The sequence below is a fragment of the Salmo trutta genome, chromosome 4 (genome assembly GCF_901001165.1).
Source record: "Salmo trutta chromosome 4, fSalTru1.1, whole genome shotgun sequence".
Taxonomy (NCBI): domain Eukaryota; kingdom Metazoa; phylum Chordata; class Actinopteri; order Salmoniformes; family Salmonidae; genus Salmo; species Salmo trutta.
Window position 1 is genome coordinate 5,921,245 of NC_042960.1, and position 20,486 is coordinate 5,941,730.

General features: G+C 42.7%; 1 protein-coding gene and 1 long non-coding RNA gene across 5 annotated transcripts; one reads left to right on the top strand and one right to left on the bottom strand.

Annotated features, from left to right (window-relative positions):
* Positions 1 to 222: 222 nt before the first annotated feature.
* LOC115191738 (PC4 and SFRS1-interacting protein) lies at positions 223 to 19,514 on the bottom strand. Of its 4 annotated transcripts, none has more exons than XM_029749598.1 (17): positions 19,426 to 19,514; positions 18,666 to 18,759; positions 18,057 to 18,133; positions 17,720 to 17,858; positions 16,658 to 16,753; positions 16,118 to 16,201; positions 14,697 to 14,756; positions 14,249 to 14,312; positions 13,908 to 14,007; positions 13,229 to 13,427; positions 12,685 to 12,788; positions 11,350 to 11,405; positions 11,159 to 11,229; positions 7,081 to 7,182; positions 6,328 to 6,529; positions 1,412 to 1,507; positions 223 to 1,090 (listed from the first exon to the last, which is right to left on the bottom strand). In XM_029749598.1, exons 2-17 carry the CDS (start codon positions 18,735 to 18,737, stop codon positions 1,032 to 1,034), a joined length of 1,581 nt encoding a protein of 526 aa, XP_029605458.1. In that variant the 5' UTR covers positions 18,738 to 18,759; positions 19,426 to 19,514; the 3' UTR covers positions 223 to 1,031. The 4 variants fall into 4 exon arrangements, with proteins under 4 accessions (XP_029605458.1, XP_029605459.1, XP_029605460.1 ...); XM_029749599.1 differs by having other exon boundaries at positions 223 to 1,080; positions 1,411 to 1,507; XM_029749600.1 differs by having other exon boundaries at positions 223 to 1,085; positions 1,411 to 1,507.
* Positions 2,397 to 3,061, top strand: LOC115191740 (uncharacterized). The gene is made up of 2 exons (XR_003877764.1): positions 2,397 to 2,628; positions 2,680 to 3,061. It is a non-coding gene; the product is annotated as an uncharacterized LOC115191740 (long non-coding RNA).
* Positions 19,515 to 20,486: the final 972 nt, after the last annotated feature.

The following is a 20,486-nucleotide window of genomic DNA, read 5'->3' on the forward strand; positions in this document are numbered from 1 at the left end:
TAATGAGACTCATTGCCTCCAAATGAATGAATTTTGAATAAGCTAGTCTAGGCCATTTGACTTAAGTGAAAAATATTAATTTGGTCCTGTGAAGTGTAAACAAGTTTTTCATTTAAATGTATTTTTTGAAGAAAGTGACTCATGCAAGGGTGCCAATATATTTGACTGCATCTAAAAATGAATAATTACTCGTTTCAATAAACAAAATAATATCAATTTATATAGTTACTGACAAAAGGTTATTGAACCAATGCTTTATTACAAAGGAGGCAAAACAGGCTTTCAGACAGGCACAAAAATACTCTTATTTACATAAATGTCAGCAAATTGGAGGACTTAAACAACAGACAGACATTTAAACTTGGGTGTGCGAGTGGAAAAAAACTTTGGCACACGAGTAGTATTTCCTTTGTGCAAGAACATTAAAAAAATATGTGCACCTACCCAGAGTAATATTGGTCAGTATTAAGTACATTTTACTAAACTAACAAGTAATACAAAGACTCTACCAGTAACTACTGTATATTTAATTTATCTTAGAAAATTGAGTTGAACTGAAAGATCTGATGTCAAACGTTAAGTGATTTTAAAACAGACTATAAAGTTCCTTGACCCACTCCATTTTTGCCATGACCTTCTCAAACATAACTGTCAATATGTCACCACATAGCAGAATAGTTCAAACAAAGTGAGGTCAGGGATGGGTTAGATATGCAAGTACTAAACATATTTTCCATGTGGAACCATTTTTTACTACCATCAGTTTAAAAACAGCGGTAGTGGATGCGTTCATCATCAAAAATAAAAAATATTTAAATCTAAAATAGGACTTCGGAAGACACTGCTCTGTAAGGTTTAAGACGTGTTCAGACCAGAAAAGAGCCTGGATTTGTACTACTTGAGGGACATGATGTCAAAGCAACAGGAGTTAACCTCTTATTGGTGGTGTTTGGACTAGTGTGTCCAGGTGGGATCAGCACAGATCAGTCAGGACTCAGGATCAGGTCAGCAGCACCAACATCCCCTTCAGTTTAGTCAGTCAGATGTTTCTTCATCAGGTGGATTCCTCTTGGGCCTTCACTACACTGCCGGTAAAGAGATTAGAAAATGGGACGGCAACTAGCACAGCGCTGTTAAGAACGTTTATAGAAGTTAAACACAAATGGGGATGTAACTAGCAAATTGCAAAATACGGATACTTTGAAAATGTATTTGGTTTAGGACTTCTTGTTCATGAAACCTACTCAGACCCAAAAGAGATACAGTGAACAGAGTGAGATGGAGGACATTCGCCAACAGCTTAAGCACATGCAGGATTGGTTAAGTCTGAGCAAGCACAGACCTCCAAACACCCAGAACCTATTGGCCCCTGTCGGTCTGTCCGTCCTACAGTTCATCTGTTTGTCTTACCTGCTGTTATCACCTGTAGAGGCCTCTTCAGCAGGCTTCTCCTTGTCCGACTCCTGCTTCTTATCATCAGGACTGGAGTCACCATTCATATTGTTATCTAGAGCAAGCGTCACACACACACGTCAGGAACAGACGCACACGCAGACACACACACTTTCAGTTTCAGCCTGCATTAATAATCCAAACAAACAACCAACCATCCTCTTGCCCAGACACACATTCTTCCAGCTCTCCTTTTACGACCCCAACTCTGAAATCTCCTGGAGGAGTTAGGAGGAGGATGACATGTGATACGCTTATGCCTATATCTGGGCCAGGCGGAGACTAATCTGATTTTCCATCCATTGGAAATGCCTGTTTCATAGAGACACTTGTCTGAGGTATGGCTAAGTGGTATGGATGTGGTCCCGACTAGAACACAGCCCTCCTGATCATGTTAATACTTACGGAGCCCATCATAAAAAAAGGGCCTACAGACCGGTCATAGTCTGAAAAGTTATAGGATCACAGAAATGTAATTCTATGGTGGTGAGGCTGCTGCTGCATTTTACTCTTAAGCCTTGTTCACATTGGCAGTTTGAAATGACTCAAATCCATTTTTTTTTTGCATACCTGATTAGAATGTTATTTTTCCTGCAGTCTGAACAACCAAAAATCACATGAATCCACCTTGGTATGTGGTTTGAAATCAGATTCAAATCTGTTCCCTGGCCATGTGAACAGTCAAATCTGATTTATTTCCTCTCAAGTGGCTTTTTAGACTGTTATTAGGCATATCTTGTTGCTTGCTGACACTTGACAAGAACATGTGGTAGCTAACTATTTTGTTAATTGTTGACAAACAAATTAGTTTGTGTGCTAGAGAGCTAAACAGCTAGCTAGTTGACTGCTGTGGCTAGTCAAAAAGGACTCCTTTTCAAAGTTGGATCATTTAAAAAGGGTGTTTTTACTAGGGGTCACTCATAATACAGCCGCAGCAGCAGTCATGAGTCATGACTGCAGTAAAATTTCACATAACCGTTCATGGTAACCTCCTTTTATGCACTCTGGACATGCTTGGTAGTACAACTTGCTAACTACCATCTGGTCCTAATGGCCTGCTACTCAGGGCTCTATTGTCGCTCTAACCACTCTGATGTCAATGCAAATACAATTGAAAATCACATCAACCACTAATCAAAACAGTAGGCCTATCTTGCTTTTAAAACTCACCACACGGTGATGATTCATTTGAACAGTGTAAAACATGGTTGGACAGCTCTTTCTAAGGTGATGATTCATTTGAACAGTGTAAAACATGGGTGGACAGCTCTTTCTAAGGTGATGATTCATTTGAACAGTGTAAAATATGGTTGGACAGCTCTTTCTAAGGTGATGATTCATTTGAACAGTGTAAAATATGGTTGGACAGCTCTTTCTAAGGTGATGATTCATTTGAACAGTGTAAAACATGGGTGGACAGCTCTTTCTAAGGTGATGATTCATTTGAACAGTGTAAAACATGGGTGGACAGCTCTTTCTAAGGTGATGATTCATTTGAACAGTGTAAAACATGGGTGGACAGCTCTTTCTAAGGTGATGATTCATTCAAAACTCCCATAAGCATATAGGAGCTGATGCATAGGCTTATGAGCCCAGACCCCCCCAAAAAGAAAATTGAATTAAGATGTTATAAAATACATAAGCCTACTGCATATTACACATGCTAGAAAAACAAAACTGATTTGAAGGTGTATTTGGTACATAATTGGTCTAGCCTATACAAATTCTAGTAATTGCTTTTTAGTGTGGACTGTATTATTATGCATACTGGATGGACTGGTTACCTTATGCTACGCTCCAAAATGTATACCATGAGTCTGGGAGAGAACGTACAGCCCTAGGCCCTGCTGTTGGTTCATTGTGCAGGTCAGCTCACAGTTAGCCTACAATTAGTGAATTTGTATTTCATTTTGAATAGCCTAGTAATAGGGAATGTTCATAATTAATTGGGTGACATGCTTGGAATGAAATAAGTATTCTTACATTTATTTCTCAGCTGCTCATATTAAAGCACATGCTGGCTATAAACCCCAAGTAGCTTACAAAACGGGCTGGTGGGAAAGTAGCTTACAAAACGGGCTGGTGGGAAAGTAGCTCACAAAACGGGCTGGTGGGAAAGTAGCTCACAAAACGGGCTGGTGGGAAAGTAGCTCACAAAACGGGCTGGTGGGAAAGTAGCTCACAAAACGGGCTGGTGAGAAAGTAGCTCACAAAACGGGCTGGTGGGAAAGTAGCTCACAAAACGGGCTGGTGGGAAAGTAGCTCACAAAACGGGCTGGTGGGAAAGTAGCTCACAAAACGGGCTGGTGGGAAAGTAGCTCACAAAACGGGCTGGTGGGAAAGTAGCTCACAAAACGGGCTGGTGGGAAAGTAGCTCACAAAACGGGCTGGTGGGAAAGTAGCTTACAAAACGGGCTGGTGGGAAAGTAGCTCACAAAACGGGCTGGTGGGAAAGTAGCTCACAAAACGGGCTGGTGAGAAAGTAGCTCACAAAACGGGCTGGTGGGAAAGTAGCTCACAAAACGGGCTGGTGGGAAAGTAGCTCACAAAACGGGCTGGTGGGAAAGTAGCTTACAAAACGGGCTGGTGGGAAAGTAGCTTACAAAACGGGCTGGTGGGAAAGCGCAGCCTCCATTCGCTATTCCAGTGAAGACAGATTACATATTTTTTCCCCTGCCCCTGTTCCTGCCCATTTGATAAATGGAACATTCTAAATCTAAACAAATGTTACATATTAGTAAAGACCAGACTAAATTGAGAACAGTCTGATGGATGAAAATATGATCAGTTGATGAGAGAACAGCTGTGCAGCCTGAGGCAAGTAACAGAGCGCACGCTTTTTAAAAATACTTTTTCAAATCATCAATAGCCTATAGTCGCATCATGCAGCCCATATACGTTCTGATTTCTAAGATATTCTAATGTTTGTATCATTCACAACTAAAGTTCCCAAATAACTCTAAATCTAGCATATAAGACCAGTTTCAAACGGTCACTTTTATGCTCAACATACATACTTCATATGCGCACTCGCTCCGTAATGGGAAAAATATCCTTTCTATTTTATGCAGCTAAATTCAGTTATATTCTTCTTACTATAAAAACATAGAACATAAAATAATGCGATGGGACTTCTATATTATCAGCTAAATGAACAAGCCCATGGCATGGAGCATAGCCAGATAACATAGGCCTACAGTAGCCTGGCCAACTCATATGCTGTTCTTCTGAAATACATTTTCTTCATATCATGTTTCTTTAGACCTGACTAAAATAAATTGATTTATTGCGATAGTGTACATTAAATTGATTTAGACTTTTTTTTAAATGTAGCTGTTCCAAAAGGGGCGAATCAGCAGCTTGTATGTGAGGAGGCATGGAGATGCTAAAGGTGTTTGTTAATTAACGGTCAATTAGCGTGAAACCGGCAGTCTTTGCATGACAATAACCTGCTGACCAGATTTCATGACCTCCACAACCCTAGCTCAAAAACTGATTTTTAACATTGAAAGCAACTGGGAAATGTCCATGGCAGGCATTGTCGTCACCTTAGCTGGTTACTCTTCTGGAGTGATAGGAAGCACGTCACGAACACCACCCGCCGTTACTATGACAACTAGCGTAGCCAAGTCAGAAAAATCACACAAATCCAATTTGGTCACATGTAACTTGCCATTTGGACAGTCAGAATTCAAAATCAATTTAAAAAAAACAAAACCGACTTGTGCATCAAGGCCTGCAGTGTGAACAAGGCTTTAGTCTACGCGCGTGGCCTAACCGGTCATAAAGGGTGGCCAATGACGTGACCAGAACACCAAAGCCTATATGATCAGTAGACAACACTCTTTTCATACAGGGATGAATGCACAATGTTAACGCCAATTTTCATTCCAATGAATCTCCCATTGACAACATGACGATTTATGCAAAAGTTGCGCGTATTTCCAGTCTGGATCCGGCCCACCATAACTGATTAAATACAGTGTCAAATCATAATACGATATGTGGGCATAACTAGAATTTGAGCTAAATTCTCCTAATGTTATCACTGCCTGACTTATGCAAAAATCAGATTTGTGTGTGCATATCACAAGTTGGCATTGAGCCAAGAGCAGATACGTAACTACCTATACTAAGTGAGTGTTTGCCTTTCATCACAATATGTTCCCACAGTAATTGTTTATGTAAAAAATGTAATTACTAAATAACATTCTAAACAAAAGGGCACAGATCTGTTAAGTCTCAGAGTCGGTCTGGCCTTTCTCTATACTGGCTGGTGAAGAGTTTCTCCCAAACAATGAGTCTTTTGGACAGAGATTCACAGGATATGTCACAGGCCACACAATGAGCACGGCAGAACACCGAGAAAGACACACATCCTTCTGAATCTGTAATGTGTGATGAGTTGACGCTCATCACATCTAGGATTTCTATCAGATTCCCAAGGAGGAATATGTAGAGCGTTGACCCTAACCACAGATACTGGGGAATATTTCTTCCTCGTTCTGAAGGATTCTGTAGGCTAATCTGATCTGAGACCAGTGCTTTTGGACAACTTCTAAACCCAGCTATTGTGAGTGATCAGGTATCAACCACGTGACTCCAAATTGCATTAGCCCACTGAGCTAAAGCCTTGGGTTTAGCTCTAGGTCCAGACATACAGTCAGTAGTGGGGTCACCAAACCACCTCCCTTACATTCATCACTTATCTGCCACTCCAAAAGACCCCGGTCCCACTCCCACTGTTGTGTTGTTCTCCCTGTTCTCGCTCAGCCTTCTTCAAAGCACCACTCTTGGCTTTACTAAGTTGACTAGTGTGCAGCTTACCAGTGTGGATATAGGAACAGAGCCCCAGTCCCTCTCTCCTCACAGTACCTGTGTTGTTCTCCCTGGCCCTCTCAGCCTTCCTCTGGGCTCCCTTCCTGGCCTCCTCCTGCTGCTTCTGCTCTGCTATGGACTTGTTGAGCACCTGGCTGAGCAGCTGGTCCCCCTCCCCCAGCAGGAACATGCTCTTAAACTTGTTGTACAGCATGGTGGACTTGTCCATGATGTCCTGGCTGGCCTTGAACCTTCGGATCTGCCCACCCATGGAGAGCAGACAGTAAATACAGGTGGTAGAGCATAGCGCTTGCAATGCCAGGATAGTGGGTTTGATTCCCAGGACCACCCATACGTAAAATGTATGCACAAATGAGTAAGTTACTTTGGATAAAAGAGTCTGCTAAAGCACATATATTATTATTAGAATATCAATAGCAGTTCACTTATTAAATCTCCAGATCTGGCAGCAAAGAGCAGCATGTACATGGGGTATAAAGTAAGCACGAACATACAAACATGCACCCCCAGTTGCATACAATTAGCAGATGTTCTTATGTACTCTTATAATGTGATGACCTAAGCAGAGGGAGAGGCCCAAGTGGCAGCAGGTGTGAGTCTATGTAGGGGAAGCTCTACACTTAACCCCAGCAGTCAGGGTCAGCACATTAATTCTGGGACACTTAGTGACATTCACACTTCAACATTAACTCAGGACACAGCAGCTGTGTGGAGAGGCTAGCAAAAGGCATTGAGAACAGTGTGTGTGTGTGTGTGGGGGGGGGGGGGCAGCTCTGACAGAGACGTTACCTTTTTGAGTGTTGCAATGAGCTCTGAGTGTTTCTGCAGGTGCTGGGTGGTGACCTGCAGCATGCCCAGCTCATCCAAAGCCACCAGACACTTCTTCACATCCTATACACACACACACACACACAGACGAGACGCAGATAAGAGACAGACACGCAGAGACCAAACTATTTATCTTCTTCAACCAGGTGAGTAACAGCCTATTAAACAAAAATACAAAAGGTCTTACCCCCCTAAAAAATAATAACAGTATTGTGCAAGGCTGGGGTCAATTCCATTTCAATTCAGTAAGTTAACCCTTGCTGGTATTGTCACCAATATAGCTGCTGGTTTTGTCACCAATATAACTGCTGGTTGACACCAATATAACTGCTGGTTGTGTCACCAATATAACTGCTGGTTGTGTCACCAATATAACTGCTGGTTGTGTCACCAATATAACTGCTGGTTGTGTCACCAATATAACTGCTGGTTGAGTCACCAATATAACTGCTGGTTGAGTCACCAATATAACTGCTGGTTGAGTCACCAATATAACTGCTGGTTGTGTCACCAATATAACTGCTGGTTGAGTCACCAATATAACTGCTGGTTGTGTCACCAATATAACTGCTGGTTGTGTCACCAATATAACTGCTGGTTGTGACACCAATATAACTGCTGGTTGAGTCACCAATATAGCTGCTGGTTGCGTCACCAATATAGCTGCTGGTTGCGTCACCAATATAACTGCTGGTTGCGTCACCAATATAACTGCTGGTTGCGTCACCAATATAATTGCTGGTTGCGTCACCAATATAACTGCTGGTTGCGTCACCAATATAACTGCTGGTTGCGTCACCAATATAACTGCTGGTTGCGTCACCAATATAACTGCTGGTTGTGCCACCAATATAACTGCTGGTTGCGTCACCAATATAACTGCTGGTTGTGTCACCAATATAACTGCTGGTTGGGTCACCAATATAACTGCTGGTTGTCACCAATATAACTGCTGGTTGAGTCACCAATATAACTGCTGGTTGCGTCACCAATATAACTGCTGGTTGCGTCACCAATATAACTGCTGGTTGCGTCACCAATATAACTGCTGGTTGACACCAATATAACTGCTGGTTGACACCAATATAACTGCTGGTTGAGTCACCAATATAACTGCTGGTTGTGTCACCAATATAACTGCTGGTTGTGTCACCAATATAACTGCTGGTTGTGTCACCAATATAACTGCTGGTTGTGTCACCAATATAACTGCTGGTTGAGTCACCAATATAACTGCTGGTTGTGTCACCAATATAACTGCTGGTTGTGTCACCAATATAACTGCTGGTTGAGTCACCAATATAACTGCTGGTTGAGTCACCAATATAACTGCTGGTTGAGTCACCAATATAACTGCTGGTTGAGTCACCAATATAACTGCTGGTTGTGTCACCAATATAACTGCTGGTTGTGTCACCAATATAACTGCTGGTTGTGTCACCAATATAACTGCTGGTTGTGTCACCAATATAACTGCTGGTTGTGTCACCAATATAACTGCTGGTTGAGTCACCAATATAACTGCTGGTTGTCACCAATATAACTGCTGGTTGTGTCACCAATATAACTGCTGGTTGTGTCACCAATATAACTGCTGGTTGTCACCAATATAACTGCTGGTTGTGTCACCAATATAACTGCTGGTTGTGTCACCAATATAACTGCTGGTTGTGTCACCAATATAACTGCTGGTTGTGTCACCAATATAACTGCTGGTTGTGTCACCAATATAACTGCTGGTTGTGTCACCAATATAACTGCTGGTTGAGTCACCAATATAACTGCTGGTTGAGTCACCAATATAACTGCTGGTTGTGTCACCAATATAACTGCTGGTTGACACCAATATAACTGCTGGTTGTCACCAATATAACTGCTGGTTGAGTCACCAATATAACTGCTGGTTGACACTAATATAACTGCTGGTTGACACCAATATAACTGCTGGTTGTGTCACCAATATAACTGCTGGTTGAGTCACCAATATAACTGCTGGTTGTGTCACCAATATAACTGCTGGTTGTGTCACCAATATAACTGCTGGTTGTGTCACCAATATAACTGCTGGTTGTGTCACCAATATAACTGCTGGTTGAGTCACCAATATAACTGCTGGTTGCGTCACCAATAGAACTGCTGGTTGCGTCACCAATATAACTGCTGGTTGCGTCACCAATATAACTGCTGGTTGCGTCACCAATATAACTGCTGGTTGCGTCACCAATATAACTGCTGGTTGCGTCACCAATATAACTGCTGGTTGACACCAATATAACTGCTGGTTGTGTCACCAATATAACTGCTGGTTGAGTCACCAATATAACTGCTGGTTGAGTCACCAATATAACTGCTGGTTGTGTCACCAATATAACTGCTGGTTGAGTCACCAATATAACTGCTGGTTGAGTCACCAATATAACTGCTGGTTGAGTCACCAATATAACTGCTGGTTGAGTCACCAATATAACTGCTGGTTGAGTCACCAATATAACTGCTGGTTGAGTCACCAATATAACTGCTGGTTGAGTCACCAATATAACTGCTGGTTGAGTCACCAATATAACTGCTGGTTGAGTCACCAATATAACTGCTGGTTGAGTCACCAATATAACTGCTGGTTGACACCAATATAACTGCTGGTTGACACCAATATAACTGCTGGTTGACACCAATATAACTGCTGGTTGAGTCACCAATATAACTGCTGGTTGTGACACCAATATAACTGCTGGTTGTGACACCAATATAACTGCTGGTTGTGACACCAATATAACTGCTGGTTGTGACACCAATATAACTGCTGGTTGAGTCACCAATATAACTGCTGGTTGACACCAATATAACTGCTGGTTGTGTCACCAATATAACTGCTGGTTGTCACCAATATAACTGCTGGTTGAGTCACCAATATAACTGCTGGTTGTGCCACCAATATAACTGCTGGTTGTGCCACCAATATAACTGCTGGTTGAGTCACCAATATAGCTGCTGGTTGTGTCACCAATATAGCTGCTGGTTGTGTCACCAATATAACTGCTGGTTGACACCAATATAACTGCTGGTTGTCACCAATATAACTGCTGGTTGAGTCACCAATATAACTGCTGGTTGTGTCACCAATATAACTGCTGGTTGAGTCACCAATATAACTGCTGGTTGTCACCAATATAGCCGTTTTGCCCATTTGAGAACGTATGTTGACTGGGAATAATGGTCTATGTATGGACATGACTAAGTCACTCAGGACAAAAGCATCTGCTAAATGGCATATTATATGTCACCCAGAAAGACATCTGGTAACAGTCAGGAAGGTGTCAAGAGGTCAAGTGAACCCTATGACAACTAGTGTTCCCCTTGTCCACACTGGTACTCCTTGTATATAGCCTCGTTATTTGTTTTTATTGTGTTACCATTTTATTTTGCAAATATTGGTCTTACTTTTTAACTCTGCAGTGTTGGGAATGGGCTCGTAAGCATTTCACTGTTCGGTGCATGTGACCAATACAAAATGGGATTAGATGTTTCCCCTCCCATAAATATGGTGTGGTTTGGGAAGGGGTGGGGTTGAAGGTTAAGAGTAGCAGCAGAGCCATCCGTTGCAATAGACGGACACACAAAACTTTCAACTCGAAATACCATTGCATAATAATTTCACCCTTGGTCTAACCAAAAAGAGCAGCTTCTTTTTCTTTCAGCCTCATGTAAACCCAGACAGAAACCTGATGCTTTACTCAATGAACTTGTCTGCTCTGAAGACCTGAATCTATCACAGGTTCAACTAGACTCTGGCGTCAGTCAAAGTGTGACAGCCACAAATGTCAAACAAAACCAAAAACACCCTTCAGCTTACAATGGCAAGGCTAGGAGGATCCATTAAACTGTCTCCCAACTAAAACCTACAGTGATTTGAAAGCTTCTTCTTCTGCATAAAGTGATAGTGTAAAATGACCCTGGTGAAGTAAATAAGTGATTGTCACTTGGGTAAGGGCTCTGTAGAAGGCACGGTCTAGGTTTAGGGCAGTCTTTTAGGGCAACTTACTGGGTTGTCAATCTTGAGGGAGATTTTGATTTCTCCATGCAACCTCTGCAGCCTCGATTCTGTCGATATCTCTGCGGAGGAAACAAAAACTGAATGACTCGTTCATGAAAGCCAGAGTTGCGCTATCTAGACAGAGGACAAGTAGCAATGATCTTCATAATGTCCATGAGAAAACACCAACACACTGTCACCTTTCTTCTTGTCTCCTTTCCTTTCATCCACTTTGTTTCCATCGTCTTTGTTTTGCCTGAAACACAGAAGACAATTAACACACCAAATCAACTCAGGTCATCTGTCCATTTCAATTTGAAGTTCACATGCAAATGACTTACCAAAAACCTCATATGCACACACACACACACACACACACACACACACACACACACACACACACACGCATAACCAAACTGCCAGTTGTTTTAAGAGTAGCACCACTGGAAATTCCATCATCAACATATCAACTGGAGATCATTTGAGATGGATGTACAGAACAGGGAACCCAATTCCCGCCCCATCCAGACCCCTACGGAGTGTTTTTATGGAGATTTCTGCCCAGCGCCAGTCGGGCAGGGCCCTTGTGACCTGTGCACATGGAATGACCCTCACCTCTGACATCCTATTCTGTCACTCCTCTGTCCTCCCGCTGCGGCTGCCATTCGACATAAACCCTGACCCTGCCATCTTGTCACAGTGACCTCTGACACATGGCATTCTACACACCCGACTGTCACGTCGGGAGCCATTTTTAGATGGAGCAGTAAAAAATAAAATCACTAGCCATTGAAAATGTATAGCCCCCGTGTGGGGTGATGTGGAGCCCCCGTGTGGGGTGATGTGGAGCCCCTGTGTGGGGTGATGTGGTGCCCCCGTGTGGGGTGATGTGGAGCAATGTATATCCCCGTGGGGTGATGTGGAGCCCCCATGTGGGGTGATGTGGAGCCCCCGTGTGGGGTGATGTGGTGCCCCCGTGTGGGGTGATGTGGTGCCCCCGTGTGGGGTGATGTGGTGCCCCCGTGTGGGGTGATGTGGAGCCCCCGTGTGGGGTGATGTGGTGCCCCCGTGTGGGGTGATGTGGTGCCCCCGTGTGGGGTGATGTGGTGCCCCCGTGTGGGGTGATGTGGTGCCCCCGTGTGGGGTGATGTGGTGCCCCCGTGTGGGGTGATGTGGTGCCCCCGTGTGGGGTGATGTGGTGCCCCCGTGTGGGGTGATGTGGTGCCCCCGTGTGGGGTGATGTGGAGCCCCCATGTGGGGTGATGTGGAGCCCCCATGTGGGGTGATGTGGTGCCCCCGTGTGGGGTGATGTGGTGCCCCCGTGTGGGGTGATGTGGTGCCCCCGTGTGGGGTGATGTGGTGCCCCCGTGTGGGGTGATGTGGTGCCCCCGTGTGGGGTGATGTGGAGCAATGTGGAGCCCCCATGGGGGGATGTATATCCCCCGTAGGGTGGATGCGGAGCCCCCATGGGGTACTAAATAGAAAGGTAAGTGTTGGGAGATAGATAAGATAGATAAGACGGATGGTTGCCTTACTCTTTCTGCTCGTCTTGTTTGCGTCGTTGACGATCGTCTTTGTCCCCTGTCTCGGTCGGAGTGGGCTGCTGCCGCTTGCGGTCTCCCGCAACCCCCTTGCTCTTCTAATGGTTACATTGGTTAACGGGGTGGAGAAAGAGATGCTGATTGGATGTACATACATGTAGACATGCTTTGCTGGCACCGTTTGTCATGACATGGTTTCACTGTGTAACTGTCTGCTCCACTAGGCTATTTAGGGCACACTGTTATAGTGGAAATTAGAATAACTAGTTCACTACTTTTGACCAGAGCACCAGCACCCTAATCCCCATTTAGGGCACATAGGGAATAGGGTCCCATTTGGAATGCAACCCAGGTGTGATGAATTTAGCCAATCCCTGTTGGTGTGGTGATTGGTTGTTCACCCTCTTCAAGTCCCAAATGGCACCCTATTACCTGTTTAGTGCACTACTCCCTATGGGCCCTGGTCAATAGTAGTGCACCACATAGGGATTAGGGTTCCATTTGGGACACTTCCCCTGTCTGGTTGTGGAACACCCACCTCCTGGTCCTCTGAGTCGGAGGAGCTCTCCTCTTTGGTCTGTCTCCTGCGTTTAGCATCAGGGTCCTTCTTCCCCTCCAACTCTCTCCCTTTGTTGTCTTCCTTCTTTCTCCTCCCATCCAGCCTCTTCTCCTCCTCTCCTCTCTTGGACTTGTCTTCCGGTGTCCTCTTTCTCTTTCTCTCCGACTCAGCAGTGTCCCTGAATGGAGAGAAACGTCTTTTAGGAGTTATTTTACCCAGGAATGTCAAAGCAATGTTGCTCAATGGTAGCTACAGTAGTGTTGAGCTGAGCCGCTGTTGTTTTTCTGACAATTTAACAGTCCGTTAATGATGGATTACTAGTGGATCCTTTAAAATCAGCAGATGGGTCTCATATAGAGATTCTATTAGATACATAGAACTGAAATTGTATAGAACTGAAATTCTTAGAATTCACATTTATTGTTCTTGTAAATGCACATTTCCTCTTATTGTATGTATTTGTGTGTGTGTGTGTGTGTGTGTGTGTGTGTGTTTGTCTGTCTGTATGTCTCTTGCTCTAGATGAGACTAATGGTGACTCCAGTCCTGATGATAAGAAGCAGGAGTCGGACAAGGAGAAGCCTGCTGAAGAGGCCTCTACAGGTGATAACAGCAGGTAAGACAGACAGATGAACCATAACCACATAATGCAACTGTACATGTCACTGCCTGAACCCTGGGGGTCCTGCTGCTGGAGTAGGAGCATCTTCTCAGCTTTGGTCTTCCTGCCTCGCCGCTTAGGAGTGGGGCCCTCTCCACCTGGACACACACACAGGTCATAGAGTTTGTAGTTATGTTGTCATCAGTTATCATAATGAGGGGGGACACTACTGTCCCAATACAGAGGAGTGCTATGCAAGCTGTTTTCCATTACTTTGGTTGTTGTTTTACCCTTTGACAAAACAATAGAGTGCCTGGGGTAGGTCTGCTGTCTTACACACACGCACCCAACACCTGCAACAGTGGGAAAGGTAGAGGGTTGCATTGACAGACACTGTACCTTGAGGGCTGGATGTGGGACTGTTGGCAGCGTCCTCTTTCTCGGAGTCGGCCTCTACATCACTCTGACAAGAGACACAAGACACCGAGTTTAGTTTCAAAGTGATTGACAAGTTGTATTATGTCTAGATTAGGTGAATTAATGTTATACTTAAGCAATAAGGCCCGAGGGGGTGTGGTATATGATCAATATACCACGGCTATGGGTTGTTCTTATCCATGACGCAACAGAGTGCCTGGACACAGCCCTTAGCCGTGGTATATTGTCCATATACCACAAACCCCAGAGGTGCCTTATTGTTATTATAAACTGGTTACCAACATAATTAGAGCAGTAAAAATAAAATATTTTGTCATACCCGTGGTATACGGTCTGATATACCACGGCTGTCAGCCAATCAGCATTCAGTGCTCGAACCACCCAGTTTATAAATGAGGATATGGGATACCTTTTTCTTCCTTCTTCTCTTGGGTTTGGGAGTGTCTGTAGATTCCTTTGGTGTGGGGTCCTAGAAAAAAACAGACATATAGATGCAGTCAAATAGATTGGCACACTTTGCACTTCACAATGCAGTGCAGTGGAGTAGAATGTTCTGCTTTTCTTTTCAATTGCTATTTTTACCCTGTAGGCACATGAAACTTAGCACAGGTGAGAAATTACAGTAAACAAGAATCATTGGCTCCTAACAAATTCATTTGATCAATTTAATCCAAGCCATTATTTTACTTTTAAGTTAGAAATCTTAATGTATTTATTTTTTGTCAAGTACAGTTGTAAATCAAACAAATACATGTGTAAACACCAACAACTTTTTCAATTTTAACTTATTTTAGAATAAATAGTAAATCATACAAAGGTGCCAATATAAACCATGCAAGGGTGCCAATATATTTGACTACATCTGTATTGTAATAATTCCCTCCCAACTGTCCTTGCCATAAAATAAGGGGATGTTGTGTTTCAGCCACATCTAGTGGATTACTGTGGTATTACACCTACCAAGTCAGCAGGCAAGTCTAGTTCCCAAGTCCCAGAACAGTTCCTATCAAATGAAGGATCGGTCATTGGCGCAAGAGAGCAACTTACCTTTCTCCAGAGCGACATAGACTGCCATGCAAAAATAAAACAAATACGTTGCTTTAACTGATAAGAATTGCTGTAGTTCAGCCCACCAATTAAAAGCTTGATAAAAACCCCACAAGGAGTGAGGGAGCAACACGTGCCACTGATCAACAATCAGGCCTCGGTGCCTGAATCAGTAAAACAGTCTAGTACATCAAACCTTTAGGAGGTGGGAAGGAAAGGGAGGGAACATGCATTGAAGTCATGCAAATTACATTTAACATACCACATCTAATTCACAAAAACATTTATTTACATTTTTATGGTGAATGACTACGTACTCTCACTAAACACAATATTTGCGTTATCTCCCATAGTGAGAGCCCAGGTTTGTTCAAAATGAATGTCAGTGGTTATTTTAAGGACACAATCACACCACTATCCATGGTATATTAAGACAGGTACTGAAAACTCCTCTCTCTTTGCCCTGCCCTCTCACCATTCACTACAGTGAAATAACACTGCATACCCCTATCATCTCTGTAGTTCAGTGGTACAGTTGTAAAACACTCAAAATACTATTGTTACCAACAGAAAAACCAGGCTAGCTAAGAAACAGAGGTAGGGTACGGCACCAAATCATCACCTTATGGCTTTGCAATAGTAGTCGTGCAAGCCAATGGTAACACAGTTGCCTAGCAATAGGAACAAAAAAACACGACCTATAAAATGAAAGTCACCAGGTGCCACATGCTTTCCCTAAGTGGGGTGGGAGGGTCACCTATCCCATCATGCAACAGTACGTACATCCTGGCCCTGGGGCTGTCCCTGTTCAGAGACCTGCATGCCCCCATCCTCCTCCTGTCCAGCCTCACTCTCAGCCCCCGACACCTGGGTAACCATACCAAACACACAGGGCCCAGGGTATGGGGGGTTAGGTTAGTTATTTAGTGGGGCCAATTGACAGCTAGACAGAGAGAGAAGTTGGGCCCCGTCTCTGCCTTGACTTCAGTCCCAGACAATTTCATACATAATTGGGATTCAGCTTGGACAAACAACTGGTCAAGTACTAGTAATATACCCCACAAATAACATTTGCCAATTCATGATTTGCCTCCTGGGGTATTACGACACAACGCACGGTACCATTGGCAATAGGAGACAACATCAACAGCAGACAGACACATTGGTACAAGAGCGCACAGCATTTAATGTTACATAGGCATGGTGCTAGTCAAGAAAGTGAGGTTAGTCAGTATTCTATGGCGTTCACGTGAATAACACAGTAAAGTCCATATAAAAATAATGACCAATGAATTAAGGTAGATGGTAGAATGGTTAGCTTACTTTGGGTTTCTTCCTCTTCTCATAATCTCCCTCCTCGTCCCCTTCCGGGTTACTGTCAGAGTCCTTCTCCGTTACGTTATCCGACAGCATCATTTGCTAATCAAAGAAACCCAAACATGTTACCCAAAATGTTTTTTTTGTTTTTTTAAACATTCCTAAATCACAGACCTAGGAACAGACTACTTTAACCCCAAAACCCAACCTTAAAGGGGAAATCCACATTTGAAACAATAACAAAAAGGGGTCACTTGTTTTGGTAAACAGCTGAGGGATGGGCCTTGAGAAATAGAATATTCCCGCTCTCGCATTCATAGGCAGAGCTATGGATGCAACGACTGACCATCCATGATATCCAAATTATAGATTTAACCACATATTTTGAAGCTATACAGTATTTGTTTACATTGACTTTGTTTAAAAAAAAAAAAAAATTGAGTTAAATAAGCTTATATTCTGGGTTCTGATGGGGTATGACATTTGAACTAAGCTCATGAGGCATTTATAAGTTATATTCTTCAAGAATCAATGGCTATATATCATTAATTTAACAGTCCAAAAATTGATGTAGCAATAGTAGATTGCCCCTTTAACCATTAGGGCAACCCCCCCACCTACATAGAGAACTCCAGGGTCATGTTCATTAGGCACCAAATGGAAGTAAATTGATTAATGTACTGATTGTTGTGGGAGCTAGCACATAAGTATTTCATTGCACCGTTTATACCTGCTGTAAACTGTGTACGTGACAAATACAATTAGATTTGATGGGTTAGCTAAAATGCTACAGTTGTCCCTGACCCGACTCTCAACGTGCAACCTAGACGGTCGCGGATTAGGCCCCCCATCCTCCCCACTTTTGTTTCTGTCTAAAGTAACTAGACCATTAATAGGCATCATACAGTACGTCTTAGAGGTGCTTAGAAATACGTGAAGTACTTTTCATATGGCTCTGAGGCCAGGCTGAACGCTCATATTCATTTTCTGTTGCATAACGTCTTCCGTTGTGTGCCCTAATGAACACGAACCAGGGCAACATGACAAAAGAGAGGAGATAAAACAAACCTTCTCTCCATTCAGCTCCACCTTTGGGTTGTTCTCAACCTCCCACAGGCCTTCGTTGAAGCCCTTTCTCTTGTTAGGCTTGGCATACTTCTCTTTATTGGGCAGGTAGGGATATATATCTTTGGGGCCTAGGAATGCACTGCAATAGAGGAGGAAAGTCAATGCACAGATGCTTTTCCGGTGCTCAAACTGATATTTGTATATTGTACACAATGCCAATATCAAGTACTGGTGTATTGTTCAGATAGAGGGTGTAGAGTATTGTAGTAGAGGGTGTAGAGTATTGTAGTATAGTGTATGAGTGAGACAAAGGGAACTACTGTAGCTAACTTCTTACGTTTCATGGGTACCAAAGAAAAAGATGGGAAACTTCATGTTGGCCGGCTTCACAGCGCCATCAGAGTAGTCATTAATCTGGTAGAAAGGGAAAGAGCAGTGAATTGATTAGCCTAGTATGCGCATGTCATGTAATTGGCAGACAATTCAAAACACCCATCTTTAATAAATGCCCTAAGTGACAAATGATCTGTGTAACAAGTGCTTTAAGTGTTCAAAATAAGTTTAGAATGGAAGTAACAACTATAATACCATGAAATTAGACAAAAATGACTATAAGTTAGAGCTGGGACGATAAACCAAAAATAATCGACAGACCATACCCATCACTTATCGCAGAGAAATATGAAGTTTGAAATGAAATAATTGTGCTCATATGAGTGATTGTTAATGGGACAACTGATGGCTACAATCAGCAAACTTGTAGCAGTAGTTTAAAAGGATAATACTTTTTTTTAAATGTGGTGCACATTATTATTATAAATGTATCGTTATTACATCATTTCAGGCAATTTATCACGATATGGATTTTTGTCATCTCGCCCAGCTCTACATACGTCGTTATGGTAAATGGAAGTAACTTGTCTTGTGTGATTGTGTATTGGCTTACCCTGGCAGGCCAGTGAGGGTAGCCCTTCATCTTCGCAAAGATCAGGTCACCAGGTTTGTAATCCCGAGCCATTCTTCTTTCGATGTACGGCACTCTGTTGACACATGTGACCAATCAAATTTGATGTGATTTGATTTGACATACTAATACACAGATCATCTACACAGTGCGAACAGAATGCAACTTTAGCCTACATACACAGAAAGAACAGCTAGATGAAATGCATCAAGTCCTACGAAAAAGCCAATTGGGAAAATGTTACAGGACCATGCACCTACCTATTGCACACCTGAATTGAGTTTCAGATGTGGATCCATTCTACAAAGTGTCTGACTCAGAAGACATGCATGATTCGTGCATAACAGTGTGGGTATGCATGTAGCAAGGGCACTAACCCTTGCACCCATGCATTAGCCCATCGGCTCGTGCACACAAACAGAAACGTGGACGAATCCAGTTTCATTCAAAATGCCGATTCTCCCGCAACCCATGAACAGGGCATTATATATGTTTACATGTAGATACTTTTTCATGCTTGTCAAAATGTAGCTACCTAGCGTTTAGATACAATGTTTCCTTTTCGCGACATTCTAGTATTTTCCGGTGACAACATGAACATGCGCTGTCTTTCTAGCTTTGACCTCAGTTCAAAACGAACTAATTCATGCCGTTAAGAAAGGAATACTATTTTGTGTATGTTAGTATCATATTCACAAACATTCTGAATGGTGTTTACTAGAAGAAAATGTAAAATGCTTACCAAAGTAGTGCTATATTCGTAGCTAGCTAAGCAGCCTACACAAGTTTTCCTGCTCCCGCGCAACACGGTAATGGATTTGACCATAATAGCTCTAAAATAGGGTGAGCTAAAATCCTAAAAACAAAAATTATAATCTTTGCAATTTGTATCGTGGTCTTTTTACGTGAATAAAGTAATTGAAGTGACGTTATTTGTGCTTCTGGTGTGCACACAGTTGTATTTGTAGATGTAATCAATACAAGACAATTCATGTGGATGAGGTACACCCCTCCTATAAGATGCAAGTTTAGGAGAACTGCACAAGTACATTTCCTTGGTACTGATGCTGCATTCTGTTATTATGGTTGTTATTGTGGTTGACCAAGTCCGCATGTGATCATTTTGACAGCTATTGCAGTTGACTTGAGGAACTATACTTTCCGTTTTCCTCAACTTGCCTCAAACTGAAATATGAGTTTGTCTGACACCCCAAAATTGGACTATGTTATCACATACTAATACATATCACTCATTTGCAGGTAAGAGCATTTGGTAAAACGTTTGCCTGACTCCTGCGTGAAATAACTTTATATTGAAATTGTTGGCTACTTTGGATGTCAACGTGGTCATTATAGCTGTCTTCATATCTTACAGAATGCTGACATGTAGTGGAGTGTTCTAGTCTTGCACCAGTTCAGGAAATCACATTCCTTACTGCTTGCTATTCATTGCCCTCCAGTGGTGAAGATCTGTACTTATCCCTACTAACATACCACTACAGGAACTGAGTATTGTTCCCTCACTGCTCTTTCATTGTATTATAGTATTTAGTTACATTCTCTTTTGCGTCTTCTGAATGTCTCATTCATTGAGGAACATACATGTTTGGTTATGTGTATGTTGTAGTATAGGGATGTAGTGGTAAAAAGGGTATATCGACCCTATTCACACAATTAAAAAGGTTTTAGTTTGAGTTTATCATCCACTACATCACTGAGTTGGAATTATCAGAGGTCTCGTCTAGAAAGGTGAATCTCTGTGCATTGACAACAGCAATGACATCCCATCAGGAATCCTAGGCC